Genomic DNA, 16,159 nt, shown 5'->3' with positions numbered 1-16,159 from the left:
ACCCGCAGAGTGACGCCGGAGACCCGCAGAGTGACGCCGGGGACCCGCAGAGTGACGCCGGCGACCCGCAGAGTGACGCCGGCGACCCGCAGAGTGACGCCGGGGACCCGCAGAGTGACGCCGGGGACCCGCAGAGTGACGCCGGGGACCCGCAGAGTGACGCCGGGGACCCGCAGAGTGACGCCGGGGACCCGCAGAGTGACGCCGGGGACCCGCAGAGTGACGCCAGCGACCCGCAGAGTGACGCCGGGGACCCGCAGAGTGACGCCGGGGACCCGCAGAGTGACGCCGGGGACCCGCAGAGTGACGCCAGGGACCCGCAGAGTGACGCCCGGGACCCGCAGAGTGACGCCGGGGACCCGCAGAGTGACGCCGGGGACCCGCAGAGTGACGCCAGGGACCCGCAGAGTGACGCCGGCGACCCGCAGAGTGACGCCGGGGACCCGCAGAGTGACGCCGGGGACCCGCAGAGTGACGCCGGGGACCCGCAGAGTGACGCCGGAGACCCGCAGAGTGACGCCAGGGACCCGCAGAGTGACGCCGGGGACCCGCAGAGTGACGCCGGGGACCCGCAGAGTGACGCCGGGGACCCGCAGAGTGACGCCGGAGACCCGCAGAGTGACGCCGGGGACCCGCAGAGTGACGCCAGCGACCCGCAGAGTGACGCCCGGGACCCGCAGAGTGACGCCAGCGACCCGCAGAGTGACGCCGGGGACCCGCAGAGTGACGCCGGGGACCCGCAGAGTGACGCCGGAGACCCGCAGAGTGACGCCAGGGACCCGCAGAGTGACGCCGGGGACCCGCAGAGTGACGCCCGGGACCCGCAGAGTGACGCCGGCGACCCGCAGAGTGACGCCAGCGACCCGCAGAGTGACGCCCGGGACCCGCAGAGTGACGCCAGCGACCCGCAGAGTGACGCCGGGGACCCGCAGAGTGACGCCGGGGACCCGCAGAGTGACGCCGGAGACCCGCAGAGTGACGCCAGGGACCCGCAGAGTGACGCCAGGGACCCGCAGAGTGACGCCGGGGACCCGCAGAGTGACGCCAGGGACCCGCAGAGTGACGCCGGAGACCCGCAGAGTGACGCCAGGGACCCGCAGAGTGACGCCGGGGACCCGCAGAGTGACGCCAGGGACCCGCAGAGTGACGCCCGGGACCCGCAGAGTGACGCCGGGGACCCGCAGAGTGACGCCGGGGACCCGCAGAGTGACGCCAGGGACCCGCAGAGTGACGCCGGCGACCCGCAGAGTGACGCCGGGGACCCGCAGAGTGACGCCGGGGACCCGCAGAGTGACGCCGGGGACCCGCAGAGTGACGCCGGGGACCCGCAGAGTGACGCCGGGGACCCGCAGAGTGACGCCGGGGACCCGCAGAGTGACGCCGGGGACCCGCAGAGTGACGCCGGAGACCCGCAGAGTGACGCCGGGGACCCGCAGAGTGACGCCGGCGACCCGCAGAGTGACGCCAGCGACCCGCAGAGTGACGCCGGGGACCCGCAGAGTGACGCCGGGGACCCGCAGAGTGACGCCGGAGACCCGCAGAGTGACGCCAGGGACCCGCAGAGTGACGCCGGGGACCCGCAGAGTGACGCCCGGGACCCGCAGAGTGACGCCGGGGACCCGCAGAGTGACGCCGGGGACCCGCAGAGTGACGCCAGGGACCCGCAGAGTGACGCCGGGGACCCGCAGAGTGACGCCGGGGACCCGCAGAGTGACGCCGGGGACCCGCAGAGTGACGCCGGGGACCCCGCAGAGTGACGCCGGAGACCCGCAGAGTGACGCCGGAGACCCGCAGAGTGACGCCGGGGACCCGCAGAGTGACGCCGGGGACCCGCAGAGTGACGCCGGAGACCCGCAGAGTGACGCCAGGGACCCGCAGAGTGACGCCGGGGACCCGCAGAGTGACGCCGGGGACCCGCAGAGTGACGCCGGGCGACCCGCAGAGTGACGCCAGGGACCCGCAGAGTGACGCCCGGGACCCGCAGAGTGACGCCCGAGACCCGCAGAGTGACGCCGGGGACCCGCAGAGTGACGCCGGAGACCCGCAGAGTGACGCCGGGGACCCGCAGAGTGACGCCGGCGACCCGCAGAGTGACGCCGGGGACCCGCAGAGTGACGCCGGGGACCCGCAGAGTGACGCCGGGGACCCGCAGAGTGACGCCAGCGACCCGCAGAGTGACGCCGGGGACCCGCAGAGTGACGCCAGCGACCCGCAGAGTGACGCCGGGGACCCGCAGAGTGACGCCGGGGACCCGCAGAGTGACGCCAGGGACCCGCAGAGTGACGCCGGGGACCCGCAGAGTGACGCCCGAGACCCGCAGAGTGACGCCCGAGACCCGCAGAGTGACGCCGGGGACCCGCAGAGTGACGCCGGCGACCCGCAGAGTGACGCCGGGGACCCGCAGAGTGACGCCGGGGACCCGCAGAGTGACGGCAGGGACCCGCAGAGTGACGCCAGGGACCCGCAGAGTGACGGCAGCGACCCGCAGAGTGACGCCGGGGACCCGCAGAGTGACGCCAGGGACCCGCAGAGTGACGCCAGGGACCCGCAGAGTGACGCCGGGGACCCGCAGAGTGACGCCGGGGACCCGCAGAGTGACGCCGGCGACCCGCAGAGTGACGCCGGCGACCCGCAGAGTGACGCCGGCGACCCGCAGAGTGACGCCGGGGACCCGCAGAGTGACGCCGGGGACCCGCAGAGTGACGCCGGCGACCCGCAGAGTGACGCCGGCGACCCGCAGAGTGACGCCGGGGACCCGCAGAGTGACGCCGGAGACCCGCAGAGTGACGCCAGGGACCCGCAGAGTGACGCCGGGGACCCGCAGAGTGACGCCAGGGACCCGCAGAGTGACGCCGGCGACCCGCAGAGTGACGCCAGGGACCCGCAGAGTGACGCCGGGGACCCGCAGAGTGACGCCGGGGACCCGCAGAGTGACGCCAGGGACCCGCAGAGTGACGGCAGGGACCCGCAGAGTGACGCCAGGGACCCGCAGAGTGACGGCAGCGACCCGCAGAGTGACGCCGGGGACCCGCAGAGTGACGCCAGGGACCCGCAGAGTGACGCCAGGGACCCGCAGAGTGACGCCGGGGACCCGCAGAGTGACGCCCGGGACCCGCAGAGTGACGCCGGGGACCCGCAGAGTGACGCCGGGGACCCGCAGAGTGACGCCGGCGACCCGCAGAGTGACGCCGGCGACCCGCAGAGTGACGCCGGCGACCCGCAGAGTGACGCCGGGGACCCGCAGAGTGACGCCGGGGACCCGCAGAGTGACGCCGGCGACCCGCAGAGTGACGCCGGCGACCCGCAGAGTGACGCCGGCGACCCGCAGAGTGACGCCGGCGACCCGCAGAGTGACGCCAGCGACCCGCAGAGTGACGCCGGGGACCCGCAGAGTGACGCCAGGGACCCGCAGAGTGACGCCGGCGACCCGCAGAGTGACGCCAGCGACCCGCAGAGTGACGCCCGGGACCCGCAGAGTGACGCCGGGGACCCGCAGAGTGACGCCGGGGACCCGCAGAGTGACGCCGGGGACCCGCAGAGTGACGCCGGGGACCCGCAGAGTGACGCCGGGGACCCGCAGAGTGACGCCGGGGACCCGCAGAGTGACGCCTGCGACCCGCAGAGTGACGCCGGCGACCCGCAGAGTGACGCCGGGGACCCGCAGAGTGACGCCGGGGACCCGCAGAGTGACGCCGGCGACCCGCAGAGTGACGCCGGCGACCCGCAGAGTGACGCCGGCGACCCGCAGAGTGACGCCGGCGACCCGCAGAGTGACGCCGGCGACCCGCAGAGTGACGCCAGCGACCCGCAGAGTGACGCCGGGGACCCGCAGAGTGACGCCAGGGACCCGCAGAGTGACGCCGGCGACCCGCAGAGTGACGCCAGCGACCCGCAGAGTGACGCCCGGGACCCGCAGAGTGACGCCAGGGACCCGCAGAGTGACGCCAGCGACCAGCAGAGTGACGCCAGCGACCCGCAGAGTGACGCCCGGGACCCGCAGAGTGACGCCAGCGACCAGCAGAGTGACGCCGGCGACCCGCAGAGTGACGCCGGCGACCCGCAGAGTGACGCCGGCGACCCGCAGAGTGACGCCAGCGACCCGCAGAGTGACGCCGGGGACCCGCAGAGTGACGCCCGGGACCCGCAGAGTGACGCCGGCGACCCGCAGAGTGACGCCAGCGACCCGCAGAGTGACGCCCGGGACCCGCAGAGTGACGCCAGGGACCCGCAGAGTGACGCCAGCGACCCGCAGAGTGACGCCGGCGACCCGCAGAGTGACGCCAGCGACCCGCAGAGTGACGCCAGCGACCCGCAGAGTGACGCCGGCGACCCGCAGAGTGACGCCGGGGACCCGCAGAGTGACGCCAGGGACCCGCAGAGTGACGCCGGGGACCCGCAGAGTGACGCGAGGGACCCGCAGAGTGACGCCGGGGACCCGCAGAGTGACGCCAGGGACCCGCAGAGTGACGCCGGGGACCCGCAGAGTGACGCCGGGGACCCGCAGAGTGACGCCGGGGACCCGCAGAGTGACGCCGGGGACCCGCAGAGTGACGCCGGGGACCCGCAGAGTGACGCGAGGGACCCGCAGAGTGACGCCGGGGACCCGCAGAGTGACGCCGGGGACCCGCAGAGTGACGCCGGGGACCCGCAGAGTGACGCCGGGGACCCGCAGAGTGACGCCGGGGACCCGCAGAGTGACGCCGGGGACCCGCAGAGTGACGCCGGGGACCCGCAGAGTGACGCCCGCGACCCGCAGAGTGACGCCGGGGACCCGCAGAGTGACGCCGGGGACCCGCAGAGTGACGCCAGCGACCCGCAGAGTGACGCCAGCGACCCGCAGAGTGACGCCAGCGACCCGCAGAGTGACGCCGGGGACCCGCAGAGTGACGCCGGGGACCCGCAGAGTGACGCCGGGGACCCGCAGAGTGACGCCCGGGACCCGCAGAGTGACGCCGGGGACCCGCAGAGTGACGCCCGGGACCCGCAGAGTGACGCCGGGGACCCGCAGAGTGACGCCGGCGACCCGCAGAGTGACGCCGGGGACCCGCAGAGTGACGCCGGGGACCCGCAGAGTGACGCCGGCGACCCGCAGAGTGACGCCGGGGACCCGCAGAGTGACGCCGGGGACCCGCAGAGTGACGCCGGCGACCCGCAGAGTGACGCCGGCGACCCGCAGAGTGACGCCGGGGACCCGCAGAGTGACGCCCGGGACCCGCAGAGTGACGCCGGGGACCCGCAGAGTGACGCCGGGGACCCGCAGAGTGACGCCGGCGACCCGCAGAGTGACGCCAGCGACCCGCAGAGTGACGCCGGCGACCCGCAGAGTGACGCCGGCGACCCGCAGAGTGACGCCGGCGACCCGCAGAGTGACGCCGGCGACCCGCAGAGTGACGCCCGGGACCCGCAGAGTGACGCCGGGGACCCGCAGAGTGACGCCCGGGACCCGCAGAGTGACGCCCGGGACCCGCAGAGTGACGCCGGCGACCCGCAGAGTGACGCCGGCGACCCGCAGAGTGACGCCCGGGACCCGCAGAGTGACGCCAGGGACCCGCAGAGTGACGCCAGCGACCCGCAGAGTGACGCCGGCGACCCGCAGAGTGACGCCAGGGACCCGCAGAGTGACGCCGGGGACCCGCAGAGTGACGCGAGCGACCCGCAGAGTGACGCCGGGGACCCGCAGAGTGACGCCGGGGACCCGCAGAGTGACGCCGGGGACCCGCAGAGTGACGCGAGGGACCCGCAGAGTGACGCCGGGGACCCGCAGAGTGACGCCGGGGACCCGCAGAGTGACGCCGGGGACCCGCAGAGTGACGCCGGCCACCCGTAGAGTGATGCCAGGGACCCGCAGAGTGACGCCGGAGACCCGCAGAGTGACGCCGGGGACCCGCAGAGTGACGCCGGAGACCCGCAGAGTGATGCCCAAATCCATGGGGTTACCAATTGTCCCTAACGAATAGAATCTGTGCCGATTACAACAGTAACCTAACCTGAACATCTTTGGACTGTGGGAGGAAGCAGGAGCCCGGGAGAAAACCCCACGCACACACAGAGCAGAACTCCACAGTCCCCCACGGTCAGAATCAAGCCCGGGTCCTTGGTGCTGTGAGCTGCCACCGTGCCGCACCTGATCCCTTTTCACCCAAATACTGATCTCCAACTTGAACGCACTAATGGACAGAGCCACTCAAAATATGTACCCAGCCAGTGAATCAATACGTGGATCATGAGGAGGCAGAAACTGATTTTAAAAAATACTCCTGCAAATATTTAACTCCACGTTACTGACTCGAACATTCTGGATTTGATTTGTGCTCTGCAGCGTGTTCGCTGAATCAGGACGATAGTGGATTGATTTCAAATTGGTCCCAACACCAGGATAGCTAGCAACTCCAGCAAGACCCCAGTGTGTGCGAGCACAGACTGTAGGCAAAAATGTGCTCGATTGTAACATCTAAACCTCAATGAATAGCCAATTGCATTAGATAGCAGCTTGATAAATACAGACAATCACTCGCGGAGGATAATGGGAGACATTGGTTCTTGTCAACAGGACATTGGCATAAATTGCCATTCAATTTTGATTCCCTTGGAACTATCCTGGGACTTGGGAATAGCTTGTATTCCCTTTGCAATCACATAACATTTACACAGTGCCTGTAATGTGGAGAATTGTTTTGTCCCATTGTCCTAACCATTAGTCCACCTGAGCATTGTAAAGTCCAGTTTAACAAGCTGTGGGTACAGGACACAGTCATCGCCATGCCCCAGTCTGTTCTTACCATGTTTTTCCACCTCCGGAGTGACCACATTGCCCACCAGATCCAGTCTCTTTTTGAACAGGTTGTGTTCCACATCAAGCTGCTGTTCCCCAGCCACATCCATCGCATCGATACTTAAATCTGTCAGTGGACATGGGGCACCTTCATTAACATAGATTCCGCCACTGCAGTGTACCATATTGAGACAATATGCAACAGTAATTTCCTTCTCACACTCGGGCACATGTAGCGTTTAAGGATTATTTCCCTTTATTGTGACGTTTTATGCGACTCCAGCCTGGATTCCCGTTTTGGACAAGGGTGGGGGGTGGGAAGGGGTAAGGAAGAATCTCCATGTGCCCAGCCAGGATTGTCGTATTCCTCTAACCTCACTGCACCCAGCGACAACGAGCAGACGGCATTCTGGACGTGTGGTGCACTCAGTATAGCACACTGCCTCACAAATCAGGCAAACTCAGGAAACAATTAGTTAATCGTGCCTCTAGAAAGATGTCCCATGGCACTACAAAGGCATAAGAAACAAAATATAGAGGAAGTCTGGAGGCATGGTGGTGTTTTAGGAAGGCATTCCAGAGGGTGAAGCCAAAGCTGCTGAAAGCACGGCCTCCAACAATGAGAGATGGGACTAATTGACACAGAGCAGCAGTGGAGAGAGAGAGTGTGCAGGGGGAGTACTAGTAAGAGGGAGGTGAAAGGTATATTTACAATTTGCATCAATACTCACAGGCACAGGGCATGTGTGGAAAAATGGTGTCAATATTAATTTTTAGTTTTTCACCTCGTGATGTATCGACATAGAGTTCTGGATGTACCTGGAAAGAAAAAGAAAAATGTCAGTAACACCACCACAAAATGAAGGGGAGGGACGAAAAAACTTGAGAATGAAAAATATTCATCACCTTTTCACAAGACTACCTGCATTTGATTTCTGTACGATTACAGGTGATACCTGTGCGTGTGAAACACCAGGAAACACACTGCAACCTGGGCAAATGAGGAAGTGCAGCTGCCCAATCATAAAACTTCAAAGCCTCTCCCGTATATCAAACAAACTGGACCAGGATTGGGAGGTGATGATTGATCTGGGGTCTGACAGGGTCACTGGGCAGCGAACATGTTTAGGTGTGCTTCCTCTGAACAAGTATTGATCATGGGCAGTCCAGCAGCAAGTTGCAATGGACAGGATATCAGAGTGATTCAGCGATCAGCCATTCAGATTCCTATTTCCTCAACACTTTGGGCTTCTTAAGAAAAGCCTGCAGTCTCAGAGACAGGGGACATGCAAATCGCCGCAGTCACCTCAGAAACCCTGCTAAAACCAAATTCACGGGAGGACCAATTTTCGGGGTTTCGGAAGACCCGGGAGTCCAGGGGGAGAAAGAGGCCGATGTTCTGGCCTTTGCTCCCCTGATAGCCCGGCGGCGGATACTGCTGGCATGGAGGGACTCAAAACCCCCGAAGACCGAATGGCTTTTGGATATGCCAAGTTTTCTGGGCATGGGAAAAAATTAAGTTGGCCTTGAGGGGATCTGTACTGGGGTTCGCCCGAAGGTGGCAACCATTCATAAAAAAAACCAAATTCACCATATACCACACGGCTTAATCTGATATCTCCAATAGTGTGGAAAATATGAAGCAATCAAAACAAATGTTTTTCAAACTCTCCAACACAGTACCAGAGTGGCCTGTGTCACATCTCCCACGCCTAACAGTAGAAGCACCAGACACGGAGTCTGATCCACAAGCAATGCTCCTGATCCACAAGACACACTATAGACCTCATGTTATTCAAAAATCATTACTGAATATTCAATACATGATTTTAATATCAATAAATACTAACAGCTATCTGAGATAAGATTTAAGAAACAAGCAATCAAACATGATGATCGATTGGCTGTCACTCACCTCCTTTGTGAGGTAATACTGGAGCTCTGAGAAAAACAGAAGCAACATAATGAGGCTGCTCACCACGGTAACTGGGAAGCAACACAACGGCATTACTGACCGTCAACTGGCGCAGCCCCGCCCCTACCGCAGCCCCGCCCCGCCCGCAGCCTCACTGGAGTCACATCCTCACTTTTCTCATTCTCTCTGCCCCATTCTCTCTCTCTCTCTACCCCATTCTCTCTCTGCCCCATTCTCGCTCTCTCTCTCTGCCCAATTCTCGCTCTCTCTCTCTCACTCTGCCTCATTCTCTCTCTCTCTCGCTCTGCCTCATTCTCTCTCACTCTCTCTCTCTGCCTCATTCTCTCTCTCTCTCTCGCTCTGCCTCATTCTCTCTCTCTCTCTCGCTCTGCCTCATTCTCTCTCTCTCTCTACCCCATTCTCTCTCTGCCCCATTCTCGCTCTCTCTCTCTGCCCAATTCTCGCTCTCTCTCTCGCTCTGCCTCATTCTCTCTCTCTCTCGCTCTGCCTCATTCTCTCTCTCTCTCTGCCTCATTCTCTCTCTCTCTCTCTCTCTGCCTCATTCTCTCTCTCTCTCTCGCTCTGCCTCATTCTCTCTCTCTCTCTCGCTCTGCCTCATTCTCTCTCTCTCTCTGTCACATTCTCTCTCTCTCTGTCACATTCTCTCTCTCTCTGTCACATTCTCTCTCTCTCTCTCTCTCTCTCTGTCACATTCTCTCTCTCTCTGTCACATTCTCTCTCTCTCTGTCACATTCTCTCTCTCTCTGTCACATTCTCTCTCTCTCTGTCACATTCTCTCTCTCTCTGTCACATTCTCTCTCTCTCTGTCACATTCTCTCTCTCTCTCTGTCACATTCTCTCTCTCTGTCACATTCTCTCTCTCTTGTCACATTCTCTCTCTCTCTCTCTCTCTGTCACATTCTCTATCTCTCTCTCGCTCTGCCTCATTCTCTCTCACTCGCTCTGCCTCATTCTCTCTCTCTCTGTCACATTCTCTCTGTCACATTCTCTCTCTCTCTCTGTCACATTCTCTCTCTCGCTCTCTGTCACATTCTCTCTCTCGCTCTCTGTCACATTCTCTCTCTCTCTGTCACATTCTCTCTCTCTCTCTGTCACATTCTCTCTTTCGCTCTGTCACATTCTCTCTCTCTCGCTCTGCCTCATTCTCTCTCTCTCTCGCTCTGCCTCATTCTCTCTCTCTGTCACATTCTCTCTCTCTGTCACATTCTCTATCTCTCTCGCTCTCTGTCACATTCTCTCTCTCTCTGTCACATTCTCTCTCTCTCTCTGTCACATTCTCTCTCTCGCTCTCTCTGTCACATTCTCTCTCTCGCTCTCTCTGTCACATTCTCTCTCTCGCTCTCTCTCTGTCACATTCTCTCTCTCTGTCACATTCTCTCTCTCTGTCACATTCTCTATCTCTCTCTCTCTCTGTCACATTCTCTCTCTCTTGCGCTGCCTCATTCTCTCTCTCTCGCGCTGCCTCATTCTCTCTCTCTTGCTCTGCCTCATTCTCTCTCTCTCTCTGTCACATTCTCTCTCTCTCTCGTCACATTCTATCTCTCTCTGTCACATTCTGTCTCTCTCTCTCGCTCGGCTCACATTCTCTCTCTCTCTCGGGCACATTCTCTCTCTCTCTCTCTCGCTCTGTCACATTCTCTCTCTCTCTCTGTCACATTCTCTCTCTCTCTCTCACATTCTCTCTCTCTCTCTCACATTCTCTCTCTCTCTCTCACATTCTCTCTCTCTCTCACATTCTCTCTCTCTCTCTCACATTCTCTCTCTCTCTCTCACATTCTCTCTCTCTCTCTCACATTCTCTCTCTCTCTCTCACATTCTCTCTCTCTCTCTCACATTCTCTCTCTCTCTCTCACATTCTCTCTCTCTCTCTCACATTCTCTCTCTCTCTCTCACATTCTCTCTCTCTCTCTCACATTCTCTCTCTCTCTCTCACATTCTCTCTCTCTCTCTCACATTCTCTCTCTCTCTCTCACATTCTCTCTCTCTCTCTCACATTCTCTCTCTCTCTCGGGCACATTCTCTCTCTCTCTCTCTCGCTCTGTCACATTCTCTCTGTCTCTCTGTCACATTCTCTCTCTCTCTCTCTTTCTCTCTCTGTCACATTCTCTCTCTCTGTCACATTCTCTCTCTCTCTCTCTCTGTCACATTCTCTCTCTCTCTCTGTCACATTCTCTCTCTCTCTCTGTCACATTCTCTCTCTCTCTCTGTCACATTCTCTCTCTCTCTCTGTCACATTCTCTCTCTCTCTGTCACATTCTCTCTCTCTCTCTCTCTCTCTGTCACATTCTCTCTCTCTCTCTCTGTCACATTCTCTCTCTCTCTCTCTGTCACATTCTCTCTCTCTCTGTCACATTCTCTCTCTCTGTCACATTCTCTCTCTCTCTGTCACATTCTCTCTCTCTCTCTGTCACATTCTCTCTCTCTCTCTCTGTCACTCTCTCTCTCTCTCTCTCTCTCTCTCGGTCACATTCTCTCTCTCTCTCTCTCTCTCTCTGTCACATTCTATCTCTCTCTGTCACATTCTCTCTCTCTCTCTGTCACATTCTCTCTCTCTCTCTGTCACATTCTCTCGCTCTGTCACATTCTCTCGCTCTCTCTCTGTCACATTCTCTCTATCTCTCTCTCTCTCTCTCACATTCTCTCTCTCTGTCACATTCTCTCTCTGTCACATTCTCTCTCTCTGTCACATTCTCTCTCTCTCTCTCTCTTTCACATTCTCTCTTCTCTGTCACATTCTCTCTCTCTCTCTCTGTCACATTCTCTCTCTCTCTCTGTCACATTCTCTCTCTCTCTCTCTCTGTCACATTCTCTCTCTCTCTCTCTCTCTCTGTCACACTCTCTCTCTCTCTCTCTGTCACATTCTCTCTCTCTGTCACATTCTCTCTCTCTCTCTCTCTCTCTGTCACATTCTCTCTCTCTCTCTCTCTGTCACATTCTCTCTCTCTCTCTCTCACACATTCTCTCTCTTTCTCTGTCACATTCTCTCTCTTTCTCTCACATTCTCTCTCCTCTCTCTCTCACATTCTCTCTCTCTCTCTCTGTCACATTCTCTCTCTCTCTCTGTCACATTCTCTCTCTCTCTCTGTCACATTACTCTCTCTCTCTCTCTCTGTCACATTCTCTCTCTGTCACATTCTCTCTCTCTGTCACATCTCTCTCTCTGTCACATTCTCTCTGTCACATCTCTCTTTCTCTCTCTCTGTCACATTCTCTCTCTCTTCTCTCTCTCTCTGTCACATTCTCTCTCTCTGTCACATTCTCTCTTTCTCTCTCTGTCACATTCTCTCTCTCTCTGTCACATTCTCTCTCTCTCTCTCTCTGTCACATTCTCTCTCTCTCTCTCTGTCACATTCTCTCTCTCTCTCTCTCTCTGTCACATCTCTCTCTCTCTCACACACATTCTCTCTCTCTCTCTCGTCACATCTCTCTCTCTCTCTCACATCTCTCTCTCTCTCACATTCTCTCTCTCTCTCTCACATTCTCTCTCTCTCTCTCACATTCTCTCTCTCTCTCTCACATTCTCTCTCTCTCTCTCACATTCTCTCTCTCGCTCTCTCTCACATTCTCTCTCTCTCTCACATTCTCTCTCTCACATCTCCATCTCTCTCTCTCACATTCTCTCTCTCTCTCTCACATTCTCTCTCTCTCACATTCTCTCTCTCTCTCTCTCTCTCACATTCTCTCCTCTCTCTCTCTCACATTCTCTCTCTCTCCTCTCTCTCACATTCTCTCTCTCTCTCTCACATTCTCTCTCTCTCTCTCACATCTCTCTCTCTGTCACATTCTCTCTCTCTATCACATTCTCTCTCTCTCTCTCTGTCACATTCTCTCTCTCTCTCTCTCTCTGTCAATTCTCTCTCTCTCTCTCTGTCACATTCTCTCTCTCTCTCTCTGTCACATTCTCTCTCTCTCTCTGTCACATTCTCTCTCTCTCTCTCTCTCACATTCTCTCTCTCTGTCACATTCTCTCTCTCTCTCTCTATCACATTCTCTCTCTCTCTCTCTGTCACATTCTCTCTCTCTCTCTCTCTCTGTCACATTCTCTCTCTCTCTGTTCACATTCTCTCTCTCTGTCACAGTCTCTCTCTCTCTCTGTCACATTCTCTCTCTCTCTGTCACATTCTCTCTCTCTCTTTCTCTGTCACATTCTCTCTCTCTCTCTGTCACATTCTCTCTCTCTCTCTGTCACATTCTCTCTCTCTCTCTGTCACATTCTCTCTCTCTCTCTGTCACATTCTCTCTCTCTCTCTCTCTCTGTCACATTCTCTCTCTCTGTCACATTCTCTCTCTCTGTCACATTCTCTCTCTCTCTCTCTCTCTGTCACATTCTCTCTCTCTCTCTCTCTCTGTCACATTCTCTCTCTCTCTCTGTCACATTCTCTCTCTCTGTCACATTCTCTCTCTCTCTCTGTCACATCTCTCTCTCTCTCTGTCACATTCTCTCTCTCTGTCACATTCTCTCTCTCGGTCACATTCTCTCTCTCTCTCTCCTCTCTCTCCCTCTGTCACATTCTCTCTCTTTCTCTCTCTGTCACATTCTCTCTCTCTCTGTCACATTCTCCCTCTCTCTCTCTCTCTCTCTCACATTCTCTCTCTCTCTCTCTCTCTGTCACATTCTCTCTCTCTCTCTCTCTCTGTCACATTCTCTCTCTCTCTCTCTCTCACATTCTCTCTCTCTCTGTCACATTCTCTCTCTCTCTCTGTCACATTCTCTCTCTTTCTCTCTCTCTGTCACATTCTCTCTCTGTCACATTCTCTCTCTGTCACATTCTCTCTCTGTCACATTCTCTCTGTCACATTCTCTCTCTCTCTCTCTCTCTGTCACATTCTCTCTCTCTCTCTCTCTCTGTCACATCTCTCTCTCTCACATTCTCTCTCTCTCTCTCTCTGTCACATTCTCTCTCTGTCACATTCTCTCTGTCATATTCTCTCTCTCTCTCTCTGTCACATTCTCTCTCTCTCGCTCTCTGTCACATTCTCTCTCTGTCACATTCTCTCTCTTTCTCTCTCTCTGTCACATTCTCTCTCTCTCTGTCACATTCTCTCTCTCTCTCTCTCATTCTCTCTCTCTCTCTCTCATTCTCTCTCTCTCTCTCATTCTCTCTCTCTCTCTCTCATTCTCCTCGCTCTCTCTCATTCTCCCTCGCTCTCTGTCACATTCTCTCTCTCTCTGTCACATTCTCTCTCACATTCTCTCTCTCTCTCTCACATTCTCTCTCTCTCACATTCTCTCTCTCTCTCTCACATTCTCTCTCTCTTTCTCTCTCTGTCACATTCTCTCTCTCTCTCTCTGTCACATTCTCTCTCTCTCTCTCTCTGTCACATTCTCTCTCTCTCTGTCACATTCTCTCTCCTCTGTCACATTCTCTCTCTCCTCTCTCTGTCACATCTCTCTCTCTCTCTCTGTCACATTCTCTCTCTCTCTGTCACATTCTCTCTCTCTCTGTCACATTCTCTCTCTCTCTGTCACATTCTCTCTCTCTCTGTCACATTCTCTCTCTCTCTCTCTCTGTCACATTCTCTCTCTCTCTCTGTCACATTCTCTCTCTCTCTCTGTCACTTTCTCTCTCTCTCTCTGTCACATTCTCTCTCTCTCTCTGTCACATTCTCTCTCTCTCTCTCACATTCTCTCTCTCTCTCTCACATTCTCTCTCTCTCTCTCTCACATTCTCTCTCTCTCTCTCACATTCTCTCTCTCTCTCTCTCACATTCTCTCTCTCTCTCACATTCTCTCTCTCTCTCTCACATTCTCTCTCTCTCTCTCACATTCTCTCTCTCTCTCTCACATTCTCTCTCTCTCACATTCTCTCTCTCTCTCTCTCACATTCTCTCTCTCTCTCTCTCTCTCACATTCCTCTCTCTCTCTCTCTCACATTCTCTCTCTCTCTCTCTCACATTCTCTCTCTCTGTCACATTCTCTCTCTCTGTCACATTCTCTCTCTCTCTCTCTCTCTGTCACATTCTCTCTCTCTCTCTCTCTCTGTCACATTCTCTCTCCTCTCTCTCTGTCACATTCTCTCTCTCTCTCTCTGTCACATTCTCTCTCTCTCTCTCTGTCACATTCTCTCTCTCTCTCTCTCTCACATTCTCTCTCTCTGTCACATTCTCTCTCTCTCTCTCACATTCTCTCTCTCTCTCTCACATTCTCTCTCTCTCTCTCACATTCTCTCTCTCTCACATTCTCTCTCTCTCTCTCTCTCTCACATTCTCTCTCTCTCACATTCTCTCTCTCTCTCTCTCACATTCTCTCTCTCTCTCTCTCACATTCTCTCTCTCTCTCTCTCACATCTCTCTCTCTGTCACATTCTCTCTCTCTATCACATTCTCTCTCTCTCTCTCTGTCACATTCTCTCTCTCTCTCTCTCTCTGTCACATTCTCTCTCTCTCTCTCTGTCACATTCTCTCTCTCTCTCTCTGTCACATTCTCTCTCTCTCTCTGTCACATTCTCTCTCTCTCTCTCTCTCACATTCTCTCTCTCTGTCACATTCTCTCTCTCTCTCTCTATCACATTCTCTCTCTCTCTCTGTCACATTCTCTCTCTCTCTCTCTCTTCACATTCTCTCTCTCTGTCACATTCTCTCTCTCTCTGTCACATTCTCTCTCTCTCTCTGTCACATTCTCTCTCTCTCTGTCACATTCTCTCTCTCTCTCTTCTCTGTCACATTCTCTCTCTCTCTCTGTCACATTCTCTCTCTCTCTCTTCACATTCTCTCTCTCTCTCTGTCACATTCTCTCTCTCTCTCTGTCACATTCTCTCTCTCTCCCTCTCTCTCTCTCTGTCACATTCTCTCTCTCTGTCACATTCTCTCTCTGTCACTTCTCTCTCTCTCACTCTCTCTGTCCATCTCTCTCTCTCTCTCTCTCTGTCACATTCTCTCTCTCTCTCTGTCACTTCTCTCTCTCTGTCACTCTCTCTCTCTCTCGTCACATTCTCTCTCTCTCATCTCTCACTCGCTCTCTCTCTCTGTCACATTTCTCTCTCGTCACATCTCTCTCTCATCTCTCTCTCTCGTCACATTCTCTCTCTCTCTCTCGTCACATTCTCTCTCTCTCTCTGTCACATTCTCTCTCTCTCTGTCACATTCTCTCTCTCTCTCTCGCTCACATTCTCTCTCTCTCTCTCTCTGTCACATCTCTCTCTCTCTCTCTCTCTCTCTGTCACATTCTCTCTCTCTCTCTCTCTCTCACATTCTCTCTCTCTCTGCTCACATTCTCTCTCTTCTCTCTGTCACATTCTCTCTCTTTCTCTCTCTCTGTCACATTCTCTCTCTGTCACATTCTCTCTCTGTCACATTCTCTCTCTGTCACATTCTCTCTGTCACATTCTCTCTCTCTCTCTCTCTCTGTCACATTCTCTCTCTCTCTCTCTCTCTCTGTCACATTCTCGCTCTCTCTCACATTCTCTCTCTCTCTCTCTGTCACTCTCTCTGTCACTCTCTGTCTTCTCTCT

The 16,159-nt window shown here is 56.8% G+C and overlaps 1 protein-coding gene across 1 annotated transcript in view; it reads right to left on the bottom strand.

Moving 5' to 3' along the window:
- Positions 1-8,780, bottom strand: part of LOC140406994 (endoplasmic reticulum-Golgi intermediate compartment protein 3-like) — a 55,942-nt gene extending 47,162 nt beyond the window's left edge. The window contains exons 1-3 of the mRNA XM_072494798.1: positions 8,688-8,780; positions 7,504-7,591; positions 6,780-6,899 (exon numbers count right to left, since the gene is read on the bottom strand). Coding sequence (XP_072350899.1) covers positions 6,780-6,899; positions 7,504-7,591; positions 8,688-8,780 — 301 coding nt within the window. The remainder of the gene's footprint in view (positions 1-6,779; positions 6,900-7,503; positions 7,592-8,687) is intronic.
- Between the last annotated feature and the right edge of the window lie 7,379 nt (positions 8,781-16,159).

This window comes from Scyliorhinus torazame, unplaced genomic scaffold (assembly GCF_047496885.1).
Source record: "Scyliorhinus torazame isolate Kashiwa2021f unplaced genomic scaffold, sScyTor2.1 scaffold_1070, whole genome shotgun sequence".
Classification (NCBI taxonomy): domain Eukaryota; kingdom Metazoa; phylum Chordata; class Chondrichthyes; order Carcharhiniformes; family Scyliorhinidae; genus Scyliorhinus; species Scyliorhinus torazame.
This window is presented reverse-complemented; position numbering and strand designations above follow the sequence as displayed.